Source organism: Danio rerio, chromosome 10 (assembly GCF_049306965.1).
Source record: "Danio rerio strain Tuebingen ecotype United States chromosome 10, GRCz12tu, whole genome shotgun sequence".
In the NCBI taxonomy this organism is placed as follows: domain Eukaryota; kingdom Metazoa; phylum Chordata; class Actinopteri; order Cypriniformes; family Danionidae; genus Danio; species Danio rerio.
The window spans coordinates 2592027-2614490 of NC_133185.1; the positions used below are offsets into that span (position 1 = coordinate 2592027).

The window sequence follows — 22464 nt, forward strand, 5'->3', positions numbered from 1 at the left end:
ATCCTGCTGGAGAATTCACCCTCTCCTGTGGTTTGTAATGTAATGGGCAGCACAAATGTCTTGATACCTCAGGCTGTCGATGTTGCCATCCACTCTGCAGATCCATTGGTGTAAAGTATCTGCTGTTATACAGGATGTTTTAATGATATTTTTAAAATATTTGTTACTATAATATTGTCTGCGTTTTCATTTGTCATAAGCATGCATACATTCTCATTCATAGTTATGAACTGTCATGATTATAAAGGTTACTTAACACTATTTTTGAACACCCCGTTCAAGAAAAGTGTTACCAAAATTACTTCTTGCTTTATTCTGACATCAGTCTCATGATAGTTTACATTAAAAAAATGTGCTGTCTGCACTTAATGTTTACATGCATTACCACAAGGCAGTTTTTGCTAAGATGCATGTAGGAATTAAGCTACAGTAGAGGATCTGCAGTCTTGGTGATCCTCCATGATGGTTAACTTGACAGACAGAGCGATGGCCTTTGACAACGTCTGCCGCTCGACCTGCTCACTATTGTTTAATAGCCTTTATACCTGTGAGGACAACTGATATGTCTATTTAATAGTCCAGCAGCTGCAGTGAGCGCCGTCTGTCAGCGGCTCAGTGGACTGTGGTGTTCATGTGAGCGTGACATCAGAGTCCTGAACGGAGCCTGTAAAACACCGCTCAAGTTTCACAGCGGCTGTTCGACAATTAGCCTCTGATTCCTGGACTGGCTTTCCGTTGCAGAAGCCTGAAGACTTGCTCGGGTCAGGTTTCAGATATACAGTTAAAGTCAAAATGATTCTCCCTCCTGGGAGTTTTTATTTTCTTTGTCAAATATTTCCCAAATGATGTTTAACAGAGCAAGGAATTTTTCAAAGTATTTCCTATAATATTTTTTCTTCTGAAAAAAGCCTGATTTGTTTTGTTTCTGCTAGAATAAAAGCCGTTTTTAATGTTTTAACAAACCATTTTAAGATCAATATTATAAGCCCCCTTAAGCAATATTTCAACCTGGGCTCATTCTGAAAACGTAGTCTCACTGACGTTTCTGGAGACGTACGAAAGTACGTATGATTGCATTTCATTTTTTTTAAGTGAACGCTACAGGGCGGTATGACGTCGTTCTTTTTCTCGCTTACCGACTGACCGCTTACCTTCATGTGGAGGTCTTTCCAGTTTGTCCAGTTAGCTCGTTGTGTACATCGGCAGACTTGAGGTGCAGAGAGGAGCTGACTATGACGATGCGCAGGTTCAAGTCTGGGGAAGAGCAGTTTCAGAAATCAGTTAAGACTAAAACAGAATCCAAAACATAAAAAGAACATGTGAGAATGTGGTAAAATCCGAAAACGTGGTAAAAGTCAGATTAGGGCTTTTCTTTTTCTGGGGTGCATTTCCCAAACAACGATTTAACTCACGGCTGAACTATCATAGTACGATGCATCGTTTGGGAAAAGAACGATGTAGTGACGAGTGTTTCCCCAAACTCATAGTTTCTCTGTTGCAGATCCAACGCTTGAACCATGTTAGTTATGACGTAAAACGCCCATAATGACGCTCTAAACAGGGCGGAGGAACTATTTCTTTGCAGAAGAACCCCCTCATTTCTTTGTGCAAATTATATTGTTTTACACAAACACGCATTTAAAAAAAATCCAAAATAAGTTTTGGTAAAAACATGCACTCGCTTTCCATATTTACATTTACATTTAGTCATTTAGCAGACGCTTTTATCCAAAGCGACTTACAAATGAGGACAAGGAAGCAATTTACACAACTATAAGAGCAACAATGAAGAAGTGCTGTAGGCGAGTTTCAGGTCTGTAAAGTCTAAGAAGGAAAGCATTAGTAAAATTATTATTATTATTATTATTTTTATTTATTTATTTTTTGAGTACAGTTAGTGGTATATCCAGAGAGGCAATTGCAGATTAGGAAGGAGAGTGAAGACTAAATAGTTGAGTTTGTAGTGGTTTCTTGAAGACAGCGAGTGACTCTGCCGTTCTGATGCAGTTAGGGAGTTCATTCCACCAACTGGGCAGATTGAATGCGAGAGTTCGAGAAAGTGATTTCTTCCCTCTTTGGGATGGAACCACGAGGCGATGTTCATTCACAGAACGCAAGTTTCTGGAGGGCCCATAAATCTGCAGAAGTGAGAGCAGATTAGAAGGGGCGCAGCCAGAAATTGCTTTGTAAGCAAATATCAGAGCTTTGAATTTGATGCAAGCAGCAACTGGCAGCCAGTGCAAACGGATGAGCAGCGGAGTGATATGTGCTCTTTTAGGTTCATTAAATACCACTCGTGCTGCTGCGTTCTGGAGCAGCTGAAGAGGCTTGATAGAGTTAGCTGGGAGCCCGGCTAGTAGAGAGTTGCAATAGTCCAGTTTGGAGAGAACGAGAGATTGAACAAGGAGTTGAGCTGCATGTTCAAAAAAGAAGGGTTGGATTAACTGAATGATATGTAAATGCCACATATAGAGCCTGCGTTTCCTTTACAAATATAATTGAAAATATGACATATCCTATTCTAAAACAAATCACTTACAAAAGCTAACACGTACTCTAATATCATATATAAATCATACGAATAAATAAATAATGAGGCCATTATAAAATGACATGTAATATTTATTGTATATTAGGAAATAAAAAAAATCCTAATTTAATAATAATAAAATTCAGCACGCCGAAAATCTTACAAGCATCAGCGACTCATCGGCGATTCTCTCAGATCGCGTCTTTGATAGTTCATACTGTGTGATTGTCACTCACGTGCACGAGCAGCGATTTGCCTGTGATTTTAGGCATTTGTCGGCAGTTTCTCAAAACCTGTCAACGAGTCAAAATCAGGGATAAAATCATGCAGTCTGAACTCGGCATTACCCTATTGACTATATGGCAAAGTAGCACCAGCATTTGGATGCTTTTCATGAACTGGCTTCCATGACAAACTTATTGAATAGCCCTGGCATAGAAAGGCTACTTTCACATGCAAATACCAATAAAAGTGAAGTGCACTTGAGTCACCTGCTATATATATATATATATATATATATATATATATATATATATATATATATATATATATATATATATATATATATATATCAGTCAAGCCCAAAATTATTCATACACCCGGCAAATTCTGACTTTATTGTTACTTTTACTTATTCATTCATTCATTGTCTTTTGAGTTTAGTCCCTTTATTAATCAGGGGTCGCCACAGCTGAATGAACCGCCAACTTATCCAGCATATGTTTTACGCCACGGATGCCCTTCCAGCCACAACCCAACACTGGGAAACACACACACTCTTGCAAACACTCACATACACTATGGCCAATTAAACTTATTCAATTCACCTGTACAGCAAGTGTTTGGACTTGTGGGGGAAACCGGAGCACCTGCAAACTCCACACAGAAATGCCAACTGGACCAGCTGGGGCTCGAACCAGCCACCTTCTTGCTGTAAGGCGATTGTGCTAAAAACCGAGCCACCATGCCACCCTTTATATTATATTATTTATTCATTAATTTTCTTTTGGCTTAGTCCTTTTATTCAACAGGGTTTGCCACGGCAGAATGAATCACCATTTCATCCAGCATATGTTTTGCACAGCAGATGCCCTTCCATCTGCAACCCAGTACTGGGAAACACTTATACACACTCATTCACACACATACACAACGGCCAACTTAGTTTATTCAATTCATATATAGCGCATGTTTTTAGACTGTTGGGGAAACCGGAGCACACAGAGGAATCCAAGCAAATACGAGGAGAACATGCAAACTCCACACAGAAAGGTCAACTGGCAACTCTAACCAGCAACCCTATATACACATATGAATGCATATGAGATGATGTCTTGACACTTTTCATGAGATTCAGTGTGTTGAGCTTTTTCCTGAATATTTTCATGCTGATTATGATGTGTAATTGTGTTTCTTACTCATCTGGATGCATCAAAGACTCGCGACCCCTCTAATGGTGTTTTTCCATAGCAGTCTGGCTAAAAGCTTTTTATTTGAGCAACAGGGTTGTGTTTGTCCAAACCTTTGAGAAGGACTGAATAATTCAATGAAGCAGCTTTCTTTACCCTGAATAATCCACCCACAGCCACGCTGCATACATTTACTCTCTGTGAAACATCAACTAATTCATCTTTAGAAACAAAATACCAGCGGCTCAGTGGTAAGCACTGCCACCTCACTGCAATAAGATCGCTAGTTCGGGTCCTGGATAGGCCAGTTTGCATTTCTGTGTGGAGTGTGCATGTTCTCCCCGTGTTGGCATGGGTTTCCTCCGGGTGCTCAGGTTTCCCCCACAAGTCCAAAGACATGTGGTACAGGTAAATTGGGTAAGCTAAATTGTCTGTAGTGTGTGTGTGTGTAAATATGGGTGTTTCCCAGTGATGGGTTGCAGCTGATAGGGCATCCGCTGCATAAAACATAGGCTGGATGAGTTGGTGGTTCATTCTGCTGTGGTGACCCCTGATTAATTAAGGGACTAAGCCGAAAAGAAAATGAACAAATGAATAAATTGTCTGCAGTGTATGTGTGTGAATGTGAGTGTATGGGTGTTTACCAGTGTTGGGTTACAGCTGATAGGGCTTCCTCTGCATAAAACATAGGCTGGATAAGTTGGCGGTTCATTCCACTGTGGCAATCCCTGATTAATAAAGGTACTAAGCTGAAAAGAAATGAATAAAAGAATGAAATGCTCTTTAGATTACCATATTACTTGTATTTTATTTGATTTTACTGATTTTACAAGTAATGCCAAATAATTTCACATTCACATTTGTTGGTTAACAACAGCTAATGCTTACAAAAACACCAGATTATTTTAAATCTTAAACATAAGAGTAAATGATTGCAATTTGGTGGACAGAGCTCTTTGTGGTTCTTTACTGTGGTATATCTCTCAGTTATGAGTCTAGCTTCAGACTTTATATATTTTTCAATCGTGAGTCTTGGAAATGTTGAATTATGATTTTATTTTTACCATTTTGACATGCTACAGAGACTGAAAGTCAGGCAGAAACCCAACAGCGGTGTAGTTAAATCCAGATTCCCAGTACCGTCATTGTTTACATGTCCTCATACTCACCCTGTATTTATTAATCTTACCAACCTGAGACAAAAGATATTTTCAAGTTAAATATTTCTACTGTTTTTTGCCCATGTGAAAGTCACTAGAGACCCCCCCAAAAAACAGACAAAACAGAAAAAGAGTTTGGAGAACAAATCTTTTAAGGCCAAGCAGAGAAATGTCTTGCAATTTTTATAAGAAGCTCAGAGAAAAAATGAAACCTGAATAAAATGTATATAGATCTATCTTTTATTTTCTTCTCATTTTTGAAAGCCCATAATAATTCTCTAGAAAGCCACTAAATGATTTATCCTTCCTGTTTCTAGAAACACTAAACTGAAACTATAAGTCTAAAATTATAATCATGACCTCGAGAAAAACTTTTTCAATACTGTTAACGGTATACAATAATATGGATATTTAATGCTTATTTATTGTATTTCTAAATGGTTTTTAAGTTACAACAGGACATTTTTTTAACATTGTGAACCGAATCAAAAAAAAATGACCACAAAACCGTAATATGAACTGCAGCACGCTGTTTAAATAGCAAATGCATTTGTGCTCATATGTGCGCCCATAGGCGTTCTGAAAAAAGAAGGCGAGTTGCTATTTTGAGGAACTAAAATAGACTGCACGATAGAACGAATCAAAGCAGCTCTAAAATCCAATGCAGAGCGCGTTAGCTTAAACATTGCTTAATACACACAGGATGTACAGCAAAACGCAAATATCTTTACAAATGAAAAAGAAATAAAGAAATAAAATATTACAAAAAATATTATTTTCTAGCCTACATAAATATAAAAACCATACTTTCTTGCCTTCATCTCTGGGGCTTTTTTTTGTTTGTTTTTTTATGACAATTTGCTTTTGTATAATGTTATTATTTATTATATGCATATTTATATTTGTTTTACTAAAAACAAGCTTAGATTTGCCCACCTGTCAGGTTTTAGACCATATGGCGCACAGCATGTGTATTAGGTCATAACTCAGTTTTTTGACCACACTTCATTATTATTGTTCATTTATTCGTTTACTGGAAATTAGAACTTTTTAGAAATAGTTTTGAAGCAAATCTTTGCGCTTAAACAAAATTACTTATTTATAGACTAATGGATGTCTGTATACAACATGTTTCCCTATCCACGAGAGTGAAAGTGAAAGTAAAGAATGAGCAGGCTTATATCTCATTCTTGCCTGTAGATGCTCTGTTTAACTGTTTTCTCGCTAGTGAAATGTTCAGTTTTTTCACCTACAAAGTCCGCCATGTAAACAGCAAATGTGCTATGGCAGGACGCAACTGACTATTAAAGTGAATGAGAGATGATGTCTGACTGGCTTATTCTCAAAACACACATATAACTCATTAAGAGAATAAGCTCAACCCTGTTAGACCATGCGCCATGGCGCAAAGTGGATTTTTTCATCCTTATTATAGCAAAAGTGGATTCTGACACACCCTAAATGCTTTTGCGCCCAGCGCTTTGGACTTTGCGCATGGATTGTCAAAATAGAGCCATAAAAGTTTGAAGCTTGACCTGTTTTTGTTGTTGTTGTTGATGAAATAACGTTTTTGCAAGTTAGTTATATTAAAATAAATATTGCTATCTCAACAACAACATCGCATAGTGTATTTCCCAGTAGAGTAAACATTATATTACATAATACTGATTCTGTAGTTTGCATTTCTAAGTTTGCATTTCGCAATTCTATTTCTAAACTGTAAGGAAAAAGTTTGAACGGTGAGAAGTAAACCTTTTAGATGAAACATTTTATTCTCTGGACACGAGCTTCCATGCTTGACAGATGTGGTCACTGAACTGTTGTTGTACAGAAAAGTGATGCATAATTCAAAATTTCTCCTTTTGTGTTCCCCAGGACACTTTTTGTGTGATTTATTCCTGCAAAGTCATGGTGGGCCGTCTGTCTCTCTCTGCGTGCGTGTGTGTATGTGTATTCATTTCTCTTTCAGACGCAGATGTACTGCATCTGATGAGATGCTTCACCTCATTCACAGCTGCTTGACTTCTGCTGTTGTTCACGTCTACAACTGCTCTGTTATCACAAATAAAGCAGTTAGGCTTCATATTAATGTCTGCATCAGATTATTCAAGTAGATACTGTGCAGTTATCGGAGTTTACTTGGGGTGGTGATTCATAGCAGCGATTTAATGCTTGGGTGCATATATATGCTGAAAAAAAGTACTTGATGTTTTTGTCATCATAACTGAAGCTTCATACTGATAATGAATATACAATTTAATCAGTTGGATGCTAAAGCAGTCAACATTTAGAGCTGTATCTCACAATCTCATGTAGCCTGATTACAGTCTGGTTCGCCTTTCTGCATATTAAAGCCAAGCAAACCCGCTTCTGCAGGAAGAGTGGGTTTGATTGGCATATAAAGAGACCAATCACTATTTAGACTTGTAGGGAACATTCGAAAATGATGCTATCTGACTTTTCCATATATACTGACAGAGCTGCCACAGTTCTCAAACAATAAATTTGTTTTATTGGTGTGTGTGTGTGTGTGTGTGTGTGTGTGTGTGTGTGTGTGTGTGTGTGTAGGGGTAGGTCAACCACATAACTGATAATGACTGGGATGTGTTTGTAGGGGTAGGTCAACCACATAACTGATGATGATTGGTATGTGTGTGTGTGTGTGTGTATGTAGGGGTGGGACAACCACATAACTGATGATGATGATTGGTGTGTTTGTAGGGCTGGGACAACCACATAACTGATGATGATTGGTGTGTTTGTATGGCTGGGACAACCACATAACTGATGATTAATGGTGTGTGTGTGTGTGTGTGTGTGTGTGTGCGTGTGTGCGCGTGTGTGCGTGTGTGTGTGCGTGCGTGTGTGTGTGTGTGTGTGCCTGCGTGTGTGTGTGTGTGTGTGTGTGTGTGTACGTGTGTGTGTGTAGGGGTGTTACAACCACATATTGAGTATTGGTGTGTGTGTAGGGGTGGAAAACCACGAGGATTGACGTGTTTGTACAGGGGTAACCACATAACTGATGATGATTGGTGTGCGTGTTTGTGTAGTGGTGGGTCAACCACACAACTGATGATAATTGATGTGTGTGTAGTAGTGGGGGAACCACAAAATGATGATTGGCGTGTGCGTGTAGGGGTGGGACAACCACAACTGATGATGATTGGTGTGTAGTGGTGAGACAACACATAACTAATAATGATTGACGTGTGTGTAGGGGTGGGGCAACCACATAATGATGATTGGCATTTGTGTGTAGGGATGGGACAATTATGTAACTGATAATGATTGGTGTGTGTGTGTGAGTGTGTAGGGGTGGGACAAGCACACAACTGATAAAGATTGATGTGATTAATGGTGTGTGTGTGTGTGTGTGTGTGTGTGTGTGTGTGTGTGCGCGTGTGTGTGTGTGCGCGTGTGTGCGTGTGTGCGTGTGTGTGTGTGTGTGTGTGTGTGTGTGTGCGTGCGTGTGTGTGTGTGTGTGTGTGTACGTGTGTGTGTGTAGGGGTGTTACAACCACATATTGAGTATTGGTGTGTGTGTAGGGGTGGAAAACCACGAGGATTGACGTGTTTGTATAGGGGTAACCACATAACTGATGATGATTGGTGTGCGTGTTTGTGTAGTGGTGGGTCAACCACACAACTGATGATAATTGATGTGTGTGTAGTAGTGGGGGAACCACAAAATGATGATTGGCGTGTGCGTGTAGGGGTGGGACAACCACAACTGATGATGATTGGTGTGTAGTGGTGAGACAACACATAACTGATAATGATTGACGTGTGTGTAGGGGTGGGGCAACCACATAATGATGATTGGCATTTGTGTGTAGGGATGGGACAATTATGTAACTGATAATGATTGGTGTGTGTGTGTGAGTGTGTAGGGGTGGGACAAGCACACAACTGATAAAGATTGATGTGTGTGTGTAGGAGTGAGACAACCACATAACTGATGATTATTGGTGTGTGTGTGCATGTGGGTGGGACAACCACATAACTGATGATGATTGGTATGTGTGTATATGTAGGGGTGGGACAACCACATAACTGATGATGATTGGTGTCTGTATGCTTGTTGGAGTGGCATAACTACATAACTGGCGGGACTGACTGACTGTTTTCATGAAGTGTGATTAGAAAAAAATTAAATAAATAAATATTTACGATTAAAAGCCGGTTATATTCACACACTGTAGTTTTTGCATAATAGTTCCTCTTTAAAATTAAAAGTAATAACATTAGTAGTCTTAAATACTTTTCAGATGTAACTGATTTGACTGCCACCTTTTAAACATTTACTTTCAATGAAATACGGTTACTTATATTTTTTGTATTTTGGTGATGTAACATTGAAATATTTTGTGCATTTCTCCAGATATCATAGCTGAGAAGAAAATCTGAATTATAGAATCGACTCCTTTTAAATTATGAGTGGGGTTTTGTATTGACTTGTTCAAATCACACAGGATGATGAATTTATTGAAGGGTGATTCTAGTCTATTTTATGTCAAACATGAAAGATTGCACCAATAAATTAGACTAATTATGTGTAATTTTCCTGCCTTATTATTAGCATGTGCAGCGGCCATTCATAATGAGAGTGTGAGAGCCTTCTGGTGTCACTCATTTGCAGTTTTTTATACAGTTAATATGTGTTTGTTATCATTGTGTATTTTATCTTATTATTATAATAATCATAAACAAACAGATTTAATGCACTGTTTATTTTAAAAATATAGCAAAAATACTGTGGATATAAGTAAATGCACATACTGAACAATGTTTATGTTCAATGATGGTGAAGCAAAGACAGCATGGTTGTGCTTTATGTTAATGTAATGAAGTTGTACTGTAATTATTCATTTACTGGGTAATATTAATTAATCACATGCTACTGTATTGGGGTTTGAATGTGGGCAAGGTCTAGGGTTAGTTGCATGTAATTATGCATAATTGATTGCAATTTTTAAGTGCATGGAATATATGTAACTGTCTTAATTTAAAGGGTTATAGACAGCATTTACCTTTTAGTGGTAGTTAAAGGGATAGTTCACCCTAAAATGAAAATGTACTCACAATTTACTCACCTATAGTGGCTCCAGAACTTTATGAGTTTCTTTTTTTCTGTTTAGATGAACGTTAGACTGCCAGTAGTAAAAACAGTGGTTACAGGTCTTAAACATTTTTCAAAATATCTGCATTTGTGTTCAACAATCTCTAACAGGTTTGGAACACCATAAAGATGAGTAAATGATGACAGAATTTACATTTTTGGGTGAACTAACCCTTTAACTTTGGGGTTAATAGTGAAAAATATCATTTAGACCTCTTTTTGTAATTAATAACTATATTATTGTTTTTAAATATATACACATATATATAGCATCCGCTATGCCTGCTACAATTTTTAAAGTCATTGTCAGGTTTAATAGCTGTTTATTTTAATTAATTTAAAGGGGCGTGCATGAGAGTCATGCATCGGACTGCGCTCTCTCTCTCTCTCTCTCTCTCTCTCTCTCTCTCTCTCTCTCTCTCTCTCTCTCTCTGTGTGTGTGAGAGAGAGAGAGTGTAAAAGTGTGTGTATGTGTATTGTGTACTGTATTCAGATGTTTTCGGCAGCAGGATGGCGTGAAAGAGCCACTGCGCGCAGAACACGAACGCACGCACGCGCGCACACACATACACACGCTCGCGCGCGCTCACCAAGACTAGCGCTGAGGAGAGTCAGTCAGTCTCATTCCAGCATCAGTCGCGCATCATGGATCTGCGGGGCTCACACACTATTGGAATGATTTTACCGCTGTATCTCATCTTTCCCTTCATCACAGGCTCCACCAGTAAAGGTGAGTAAGCCATTATTAATATGACTTACAGTAATCTGAGGGTAAAAACGAGACTTTTCCCGCTGGATTTGTGTGCGCGCGAGATCCCGCCGCTGACTGGAATAACGGCTGCAAGTTGAGGAGGAACTTTGCGTTCTGCCAGTCTGCAGTTAAACGACGAATCAATCAACGAATGGTGTTGTTTTGATATTAATTGATGTATTGTTTCCATATATTAGTCTACATTTGGATGAGGTATTGGTATACAGGATAATTGATTCATTAACGCAACAGATTAAGTGGTGATTGGCGCATCACATTCGTTTGAACTGCGGTGTGGAAGATGTATTGTATGATTTCATTTCAATTAGTGTGAAAACAAGCAGTTCTGTCGTTATATAGCCTAGCCCAAAGTCTCTCTAAGCCAACTGTTATAGACATACTGGATAAGCCGGGCTGGTTTGAGGCTATATGAAAGACTTGTCGTCATGTTTTTAAGCGTTCATGACAGACAGTGTGCATAGTTATTTATGTCTGTTATACGTAATACTATAAATATTTAGGTATCCATATTGTCTATTGTATTTTATTGTTAACATATTATATTAAACGTTAACAGTGATATTTCATCACGGCTAACTTTATTTAACATAATAATTATGTATTAGCACCCCAGAGTTTAGGTGGTTTATTAAAAGTATCGTGCTATCTGATTTGATAACCGGACGCCACTCGTTCGTGCCCATTATGATCAACAGAGATGTCAACGCGCTTGATTCGACGCAATCGACGCTCCTTCAGTTGACGCACGACGCGTTGCACATCTACATCTTCTGCATTTCTCCTTATGACTGAAAGACATGATTTGAGAACAATCTTAAAACAGAACAGATGGGATTTTTTTGGTCAGGTTAATCAAGTTTTGGGTATGCTGGTTTAAGTTGGTCAGGATGTAGGCTAAGAGTTGCTTGTAAACTAGCTAAACAACAACTTCAATTTAAGAAATAAAGGTACAAAACCTGTCACTGGGGTGGAATCTTTTTAAAGGGTACTTTTTTTTTTTTTTTTTTTTTTTTTTTACACATTGGTACCTTAAAAGTACAAGTGTGTGCCTTTAGGGAACACTTTAGGCTACTATTAGGTAGCCTTCACATTTGTAGGCTAGGTATTAATTTGTACCTTTGAGGTATACAGTATGTGCACCTGTAAGGTAGAATAGTGTACCTTTTGAAAAGGTACCACGCCAGTGACAATTTTTGTACCTTTATTTCTAAGAGTGTTGGTCAAGCTTTAACCTGCAAATCATATTTAGAAGTATCAGTTCGGATTATTAGAGAGCATTTTTTATGTTACTAGGCAAACATCTTTAGGTTTGCAAATTCTTCCTGTTCTAAAAGGATTTTTTGTAATTTATTCGAAAAATTGCAGTCTTTTGAATCATTAATATGTTTTAATTACTCCAAACACCACAAAACTGCTTGCCCATATATCCATGTACAAAAGAATGGCGCCTATTTTGAGGTCAAAATGTTTCAACCATTCAAAATACAAAAATATACAGAATATAAATATAAATAATATAATATATTATTCCATTAATGTAATATATTGTATTATATATTATGCTATACATTTCTCCAAAGTGTATAGCATTGCTATATACATTCTAAAGTGCTTTACACTTATTTAACAACAGAGTTTACATGCCCATTTGCACAAAACAGCTGCACACATAATGTTGTATATAGTATTATACCTCTACATACACTGTCAATTTGTATATTTGCATTCACTACTTCTATTTTTTTAAATATATGTATTATCTGTTTCTGTCTCTGTAATTCTGTTGCACTGTGGAAGCTCTGTCTTGAAAACAAATTCCTCATTAGTATGAACATACCTGGCAATAAAGCTCTTTCTAATTCTGATTATATATTCTAGATATTATTATTTATACATAAAGAAAATCAAGCTGTAGAATGGCCCAGCCAATCACCTAACTCTAATCCAATAGAAAATACAAAATAAAAATCATTTCAGATAGACAAGACCCACAAAACCATCAAGATTTTTACACTCGGTTGAAGTCTGTGAAAATATCACACCTGAGCAATGCATGACTTAATTCTTCACACGAGTGGCGTCTTTAAGCTGCCATTACCAAAAGAGCCTAAACTTAGGAAAAGTATTTAACACGTCTTTTTTTTTTCTGGGTATAATATTTCTAAAGTAGCTGTTGACATGGAATTGAGCCAGATTTAGGTAAAAACCCAAACAATACAAACATAAAAACATAAAAAATAAAATAAAAAAACTAAGAAATATGAAAACAATTTGTCATTTAATAACAATGCAATGGCACAAGGGGAATGTACAGAACTACTAAAATGCATTTAAGACTTAGTATAAAAGGCTTTTATTGGTGATGGATTACAGTAATTACCTCACTGTAAAAACAATCTTGCTGCCTAAAGCTTTTTAGTTTTCTGGTCATTTCTATTTACATCAAATGGACTAAAATAATAAGTTTAACTTTGTATAACTAAAAATATATTGATTAATAACTGATTAAAATTAAAGTAACAAAACTTTTTGTCATTCTTTTTTTAAATGCTCATTTATTGAGAAGGAATTGTATAAAAATAGAACATAAATGGATTAATCTATTTTATTTAGTGAGTATATCATGATTGTCAGCATGTGGCTTGTTACCTTTCAGCAGACATTTTGTAAGATGCATTTCTTCATGAAAATTGTTACTGCTGTTTCTGTCTCGTGTTAGTTTTAATACGTGTATTTGCTTCTACCCTGTATAATTATCCGTAAATTAGCAGTTTTCCATATTTTGTGATTCATGTTTTTTATTTTCCCACATTTAGTTGTGCTTTTGAATTGCTTATTGGCAATTTTAATATTTTAAAGTGCTATATTGTCTGTGCTGGTGTTGTCTACTATAGTATACAACCTTGTAATAAACTGCCAGCACACTTTCTGTTATTGTACAGGCTTATTTCTCTATATATTATTCCTTATACATTGTATTGTTTTAAATTAAAATGTCAATAAAAGTCACTTGGTCAAACTGTAGAGTTGAATTTTAAAATCAAAAGTTCAACTTACCATAATGCAATTCACAACCACAAATAAATGGAAACATAAAATACGGAAACTGTTAGTATTTGCAGTGTATACAGTTGAAGTCAGAATTATCAGCCCCCCTTTGAGATATATATATATATATATATATATATATATATATATATATATATATATATATATATATATATATATATATATATATATATATATATATATAAATATATAATTTTTTTTCCCTACAAATGATGTTTAACAGAGCAAAGAAATGTTCTCAGTATGTCTGATAATATTTTTCCTTCTGGAGAACGTCTTATTTGTTTTATTTCAGCTAGAATAAAAGCAGTTTTTAATTTTTTAAAGACCATTTTAATGACAAAAACATTAGCCCCTTTAAGCTATATTTTTATCAATAGTCTAAAGAACAAACCATCGTTATACAATAACTTGCCTAATTACCCTAACCTGCCTAGTTAACCTAATTAATCTAGTTAAGCCTTTAAATGTCACTTTAAACTGCATAGAAGTGTCTTGAAAAATATATTTTCAAATATTATTTACTGTCATCATGGCAAAGATAAAATAAATCCGTTATTAGAAATGAGTTATTAAAACTATTATGATTAGAAATGTGTTGAAACGATCTTCTCTCTGTTAAACAGAAATTGGGGGAAAAATGAACAGGGGGTTAATAATTCAGGGGGGCTAATAATCCTGACTGCAACTATACATGCAAAAATACTCTCAAAAAAATTTATTGTTATACTATTGAATTGTGTTCAAATAGAGATGTTTTATTTAACTAATTCATTGCTAAAGTATAGCTCTGGTCTCACAGCTGATTGGAAGGTCATTGCTTGTCTGATGTTTATCATACAGGTATTTGCAGTATGTGTGTGTGGCTTCTAAGATCAAGAGCTTTTATTACTGTACATGGTGCACTTGTATCTGATGTTATTCAAGAAGTGGGTTTTTTTCCTGACTGAAAAGAGAAGTGACCTGTTTGCTTTTATTTGAGGCCAGATTTATACAAACCACAGTGGACACTTTTTACATTTCTGGGTTTCTCAGAAGCAGAAGTGCCATAGTTGGGTACATTTCTAAAATAGGGATAGGAAACTATATGTTTTCCTTAATTTTTATCCAACAGCACAACAAAATAAATCAAAATAGTGTCTACTGAAAATGAAAAGAAGGGAGAAATATGGTTTTTGTTGGAACTTAACCAGTATTATGTCATTTAAAAGGAGTTGGTGTGTGGTGAGCACACTGGCGTCGTTGTCCTGTGGCTGTCATCGCATCATCCAAGTGGATGCTGCATACTGGTGACCCCTCTTCATTACTGTGAGGTGCTTTGGGTGTATGGCCATACACAATAAATGTGCTATATAAATACACATTACATTACTAAATAAATAAAAGATAACCAAAAAATGCATTATGACATTGACATATATATATATATATATATATATATATATATATATATATATATATATATATATATATATATATATACGTACGTACATACATACATACATACATATATATATATATATATATATATATATATATATATATATATATATATATATATATATATATATATATATATATATATATACATACATACATACATACATACATACATACATACATACATACATACATACATACATACATACATACAAACAAACATATATATATGTTTATTTATTTATTTATTTCTGTAGTACTGAGCAGAAATGTTTAAAGTAGACACAAGAATTGTAGTGGGAAGATTTAATCATCCAAGGGGTATTTTCTGTTTTCTGGGTAGTAAATCTGGATATTTACTCTATATTTACCCTAGTGTTTTTGGACAGTTTTTTTCTCATATTTGATATTTCTTTATATTTTCTCAGAAGTGCAGATTTGACTACAGGCATAGGCCAGTATAAGATTCTGACGGTAAAAATATCATGGTTTCACCATATCACGGTATTGTGATCACTGCTCTAAAATGTATTCCTTTTAAATGTCTGGGTAAAAAACTAAAACTTTTTCCCACTTTGAATTCAATATATTTTATTTTTAGAAACATTTAAAATATTTTGTTACAGTAAACATGTCAGGCGAAATAAATTAAATGAATCATTGACTTCTGCTTTCTTTATTTGTTTAAAAAACACTGATTTCTTTACAATTTAAAACGGCATCTTTGGATATCATTTCTGCTGGAGATACTGCTGTCTTAAAAATCACAATCTTACATATTTCTTAGAAACGGTATGGCAGAAAATTTTGGGGGTCTTAAAACCTTAAATTTTCGAAACTGCAGTATACCTTAAACCTTTATCGGCCCTTGTCTATATTTGACATATCACAGTGTCCAAGAATCCAGTGTATAAGGCTAATGATCATATTTTATTTCTTTATTTTTGTCTAATATAAAAAGGGTGTTATAAGAAATTACACTTTATTGTGGTTATTTGTAGGTTTGCACAAATTTGGTCAAAAGTTTTTGTGATTTTTATATGATGATGATAATAATTTAAAAATAAAAACTATTATTTGTAAATAAATATACATCAAAATGATTTAAAATGAAGTAGATTTCACTATAAAAAACAATATAAAAACAATTATAAAATGTAATACCAATAATGTAATACTCTAAGTATATTTTTACGATTATTATTATTATTAAATCATCAAGCTTTTATTTCATTAGAAAAAAACAAGGAGCCAATAAATCGTCCCTTTGTTGATAATCGTTTTATTTAATTAAACTGAACCCCTTGTGATTTGATTATCGCAATAAGCCTTGTGACAGTTTTTTGTTGTCTTATTTCGATTAGAACCGCGCAGCCCTTCCTCTGAGCTCCACAAAGTCAAGCAGTCATGTTTGGTTTCAGGTTTGCATTCAGTTTTGCATCAGGCGGTCAGTAAATGCACTATTACCGAGGTGACTGACTTCAGCATTTCCAGCACAGACGGCCTGTTAGCATTTATTCTGAGGCTTTCAGCTGTATTTGGTCACGGATGTTGAATCCGGAATAGAGGAATGCATCAGAATGAGCTTACTCGAGTGGATTACAGCCGTGCAGTCTAATACAGAGCGATGCTGCCACCGTAAAGAGAGAAGGCCGTGACATCATGCTGTGGCTGTATACGTGTTGGTAATGAGATGCATATGTGCTGTAATTGAAACAGATGGTTATGAACTTTGTAAGCCCGTGGCTCTCCAAAGCACACAATACTCCAGGATATGATATCAGGAGCTGAATTCTGATTTTTGTCTGCGAAGACTGAGGATGCATTTTAAAATTATTCCGACATGTCTTGAATTAGAAGTGTGAAGGTTGATAAAAAGGTTTGTATCATGGTTTGATTCGGTTTACATTGCAAAAAATTGAAAATGCACTATTGGAAGACTCAACCCTTGTGTATTGCTTAAATTGACTACCCTTTAGTTATGTTGGTGGCTGTTTTTGCCCCATTGACCTCCATTATAATGACATTATTTTGATTTCAAAACCATGACACCATATAATCATGCATTCTTGATTCTTGGTGGTTTTCCCTGTTGGGAAGAGGTATTTGTCTTTTGAGGTATTTGACAATACGTCTTTTTTTGTTAACCCTTTAGATAGCTCTATGCTTTCTGAAAGTTATCTAAATGCTATCTAAAAGACATGCTTTACACAGCGAATGCCCTTCTGGCTGCAACTCAGAACTGGGAAACATTCATACACTCTCAAATTAACACACGTACACTATGGCCGATTTCATTCATGCATTCATTTTCTTTTCAGCTTAGCCCCTTTATAAATCTATGGTCACCACAGTGGAATGAACCAACAACTTATCTAGCATATGAATGTGAATGCCCTTCCAGCTGCAACCCATCACTGGGAAACATCCATACACACTCATTCACACACATCACCATGGACAATTTAGCTCACCCAATTCACCTGTACCGCATGTCTTCGAACGTGTGGGGGAAACCGGAGCACCCAGAAATGCCAACTGATCCAGCAGGGACTTAAACCAGCAACATTCTTGCTGTGAATTCACAGTGCTAACTAGGTCTGCACGAGTAATCGAAAAAAGATCACGATCTCGATTCGACCCTACACACGATCCTAATTCAGCTTTTTCTACGATTCAGCCAATTATATTTTCAAGGTCAGGAGAGACGAAAAGGCGGCTGCAAAAGTCTTCACAGCAACATTGTCACCTTCAAATGCTGTTAAAAGTGGCACATACTGTTTTTATAAGGTATAATTCACCCAAAATGTAATGTCTGTCTTCATGTAATAATGTATTCACGGTCCCGAAATCACACGTGAGCTGACGCACTGTTTGTTTACTGCAGAGAACGGGTGTGTGCTCGCTAGTGACACCTAGTTTAGTGAACACAACTTGCATATGCAATGACTACAGGTAATGAAGATGAAAATAGCATTCAGTTTGTTGCACAGAGCGATTGTTTTAGGGTCGTGCGGGAGGTTTGATTTGCATGTGTGTGTGTTTTTTTTCTCACAGTGACGGCAGCCATGAGCCGCACTATGAAGTGAAAGTGAAACCTGTGCACACATCATTTAAATGATCATATCGCATTTTAGAGTTATGATTACGACAAGCATTTGATATGTTTTTTTTCCTTTATTGCGAACACATAGTGTTGTGCATGAAAATAAATGTTTACTGTGTCAGTATAACAACCGTAGCCTATATATAATGGAAATATAATGGTCTAATTATGTTGCCAATGACAGATGAAAATCACATGTCTTAAACATAATAATTCAACTTTATAATTGTGAATAGTTATATTCTGATGTCATCATTTTACTGTGAATTAGCAAACAGGACATATTGAAAGATGGTTCAAGTCCACCATAATACAAAATTTAGCATTTTAAGCAACAGTTGACCTACACATATGCCTAATATTATTATTGTTGTTGTTTTACCATATGTTTGAGAATTAACAATAATAATAGGCTAATCATAATAACCTTTATTTTACATTTACAGAATCGTGATCTTGATTTTGAGTTAAAAAAAAAAATCGTGCAGCACTGGTGCTATCTTCTGAGCCACCGTGTCACCCTTTAATAATTATTTCAATGCGTGTTAAGCATATTGATAATAATAGACCCTCTGCAACACTACATTTGCCAAAGTCAGTTGATTTGGATTGATCTGCATCTCTCTGGGCTTGGTGACCTATTATGTACATTTTGGGCTCTATTTTGACGGTCTATGCGCAGAGCGCAAAATGCAGGGCGCAAACGCTTTCAGGGTGTGTCAGAACACATTTTTGCTCATTTAAGGACGGGAAAATCCGCTTTGCGCCATGGCGCATAGTCTAAAAGGGTTGAGTTTATTTTCTTAATGAGTTATAGGTGTGTTTTGAGAATAAACCAATCAGAGTCTCATCTCCCATTCCCTTTAAGAGTCAGCTGCGTCACGCCATAAGCGCATTTTGACGTAAAGTAAGTTCACTTTCACTTTTGCTCTCGTGGATAGGGAAACCTTTACACACAGACATCAATTAGCCTATAAATAATTAATTTCATTTGTTAAGCGCAAAGATTTGTTTCAAAACTTTTTCTAATTTCAGTTCTAATTTCCAGCAAACAAATAAATGAACAATAATAACGAAGTGTGGTTAAAATATTGAGTTATTTCCAAATACACCTGCCATGCCCCATATGGTCTAAAATTTGACAGGTGGACAAATCTAAGCTTGTTTTTAATAAAACAAATATAAATATGGATATAATAAATAATCCTGCTAATAATAATAACATTATACAAAAGCAAATTGAATAAACTGAAAAAGCCTCCCAAGATGAAGAAAGTATGAAGGCAGTGGTTTTTAAATCTTCATGTAGGCTAGAAATTAATATGTTTTGTAATATTTTAATCATTTATATTTATATCCTGTATATAACCTTATTATATATATATATATATATATATATATATATATATATATATATATATATATATATATAAATATATATATATACTTAAGATATTATATCTTGTTCATATGTAAAGATATTTGCGTATTGCTCTGCATCTTGTGTGTAGTGTGTAAGCCAGGCGCACTTTGCGCCAGACAATAGACCGTTTTGTTCTGGTCTAAAGATCAGACTAATTACAGTTTCACAAAATAGCAACACACCAAAACACGCCTGCTTTTTTAGACCAGAACGCCTATGGGCGCACATTTGAGCGCAAATGCATTTGCTGTTTAAACAGTGTGGCACAACACCTCAAAATGACCCTTGCGTCGAGCTAAAAGTACAAAAGACTATTGCGCCGCGCCTTGCGCCACATTGCGCCAGGTGTATGATAGGGCCCTTCATGTCTATTTAGTAAAGACGGTAAAGAGTCTTGTGTCTGAGTAAGTTAGCAAGGCCACAAAATAGCAGGTTCATTTAATAGTTGCAGTGGGGGACAAAGAAATGTGGTTGGGTGTGGTCCGCAAAGTACAAAAAAAAAATTGAGAACTACTGTTTCAGATGATAAATACTGCACAGCCCAATGCTATCGCTGTTGCTAGAGTGACAAGTTTCTGTGATCTTCTGAAATCGTTCTTCTTATTCAGTATGCATCTGTGGTGTTTTTCATTTACATTTATTCATTTAGCAAATGCTTTTATCCAAAGCAACTTACAGATGGGAGATTTTTTTCCCCATCTGTTTATCATCCAGCAGGTGCAACTGATTACTTAGTAAAGTCAAACAAATAGTGCTGGATGATATTGGAAACAATCAGACATTGCTATATATATATATATATTTTTTTTTTTTTTGCTAACTACTGTACACACAATGCCTGACAAAAGTCTTGTCTCCTATCTTTTTAGGAGTAACAAATAATAACTTGACTTCTAGGTTCTAGTTGATCATTTGGTATCAGAAGTGGCTTATATAAAAGGCAAAGGCCTCTAAATGACGCTTATTTTAGCAGAATAAAATATGATCATGCCTTGATTTTGATTGATTTCATTAGGACAGTAAGGTCTGACACTGCTTAGACTAAAGTCTCATCACTGAACAGAAATAATATCCAGTATAGAATATAAAGTCCTGCTGCAGTGGAGACAGAATGAATATCGTGTCTGACTCCATCATGAGCTTGGAGGACTGCATCCATACATCTCTGACATGACTCAAATCACTGATTAATAAAGTCATCTGGAATGGCAAAGAAAGCGTTCCTGCAGGACTCCCAGAGTTCATCAAGAATTTTTGTGTTCATCTTCAACGCCTCCTCCTTCATCTTACCCCAGACATGCTCAATAATGTTCATGCCTGGTGACTGGGCTGGCCAATCCTGGAGCAGCTTGACCTTCTTTACTTTCAGAAGCTTTGATGTGGAGGCTGAAGTCTAAGAAGGAGCGCTATCCTGCTGGAGAATTGTCCCTCTCCTGTGGTTTGTAATGTAATGGGCAGCACAAATGTCTTGATTCCTCAGGCTGTTGATGTTGATCATCCACTCTGCAGATCTCTCGCACGCCTCCCATACTGAATGCAACCCCAAACCATGATTTTTCCTTCACCAAACTTGACGGATTTCTCCTCCAATCTTGGCTCCATGATGATTGGGATGCAGTTCAACAGATGATCCATCAGAAAAATCCACCTTCTGCCACTTTTCCAAATGATCATCTAGAAGTCAAGTTATTATTTGTTGCTCTTCCAACTGGGATCGACGATTTTGTGAATATTTGGACAAGAAACAAAACAGCCCTAAGTAAGAAAAGTGCAGTGCATGTTCTGTTGCTTTAAGAAGGCAGAAACCAATCCACTGATCTGAAGAACCTACAGTACCGATTGTTATCTCCAAAGAACTCAAGAGCCCAAACCGTTCACAATGCTTTGCCATTAAAGAGCCTTTATACGCGAGTGTGTAGAAATGACACAACCGAGCCCCTGAGTCTGTTCTCAAAATGGAAATATAATAATATCCCACTAAATCTACCTCGGAGGTTAAAAGAAAAATGGACGTGATTTGAGAAATGAAGCTACTGTTGATGGCTCTTTAGGGCACAAGAACTTGAAAATGAAAAGAGTGAAAGTGGGTCATTGGATGTAAACAGTCCTGTGAGTGTAAGTTTTTGCTCTGTGGTTTATGTTCGGCCCACTTCCTCCAGAGGAACCAGCTGGGCACTGCGTGGCTTTGATTGCGCCCTGATTCTCTGTTTGGTCTCATATGGACACGGGCAGGATATTTCAGTTCTGTGTTTCACAGAGCCTATCATCAGATCTATACTTGAACTAATAAAGACAGTAGTTTTTAGGCCTGCACAATATATAGCTTCAGCATCGATATCACAATGTGTGTGTCCACAATAGTCACATCGCAGCATATGCAATTTTGATTTGGGATTATAATTGATCAGCTCATAATGGAGTCATACACATTATTGAT

At 36.2% G+C, this 22464-nt stretch overlaps 1 protein-coding gene across 6 annotated transcripts in view; it reads left to right on the forward strand.

Annotated features, from left to right (window-relative positions):
- The window catches only part of cntnap3 (contactin associated protein family member 3), a 220326-nt gene that overhangs the window by 7988 nt on the left and 189874 nt on the right, over positions 1-22464 (forward strand). For 2 of the 6 annotated variants that reach the window (XM_005155524.5, XM_068223883.1), the window contains exon 1: positions 10831-10947. The exons of the other annotated variants lie outside the window; for them this stretch is intronic. In XM_005155524.5, coding sequence (XP_005155581.1) covers positions 10863-10947 — 85 coding nt within the window. In that variant the 5' untranslated portion in view covers positions 10831-10862. Of the gene's footprint in view, positions 1-10830; positions 10948-22464 lie in introns of those variants that run through there. 6 annotated transcript variants of the gene reach the window in all.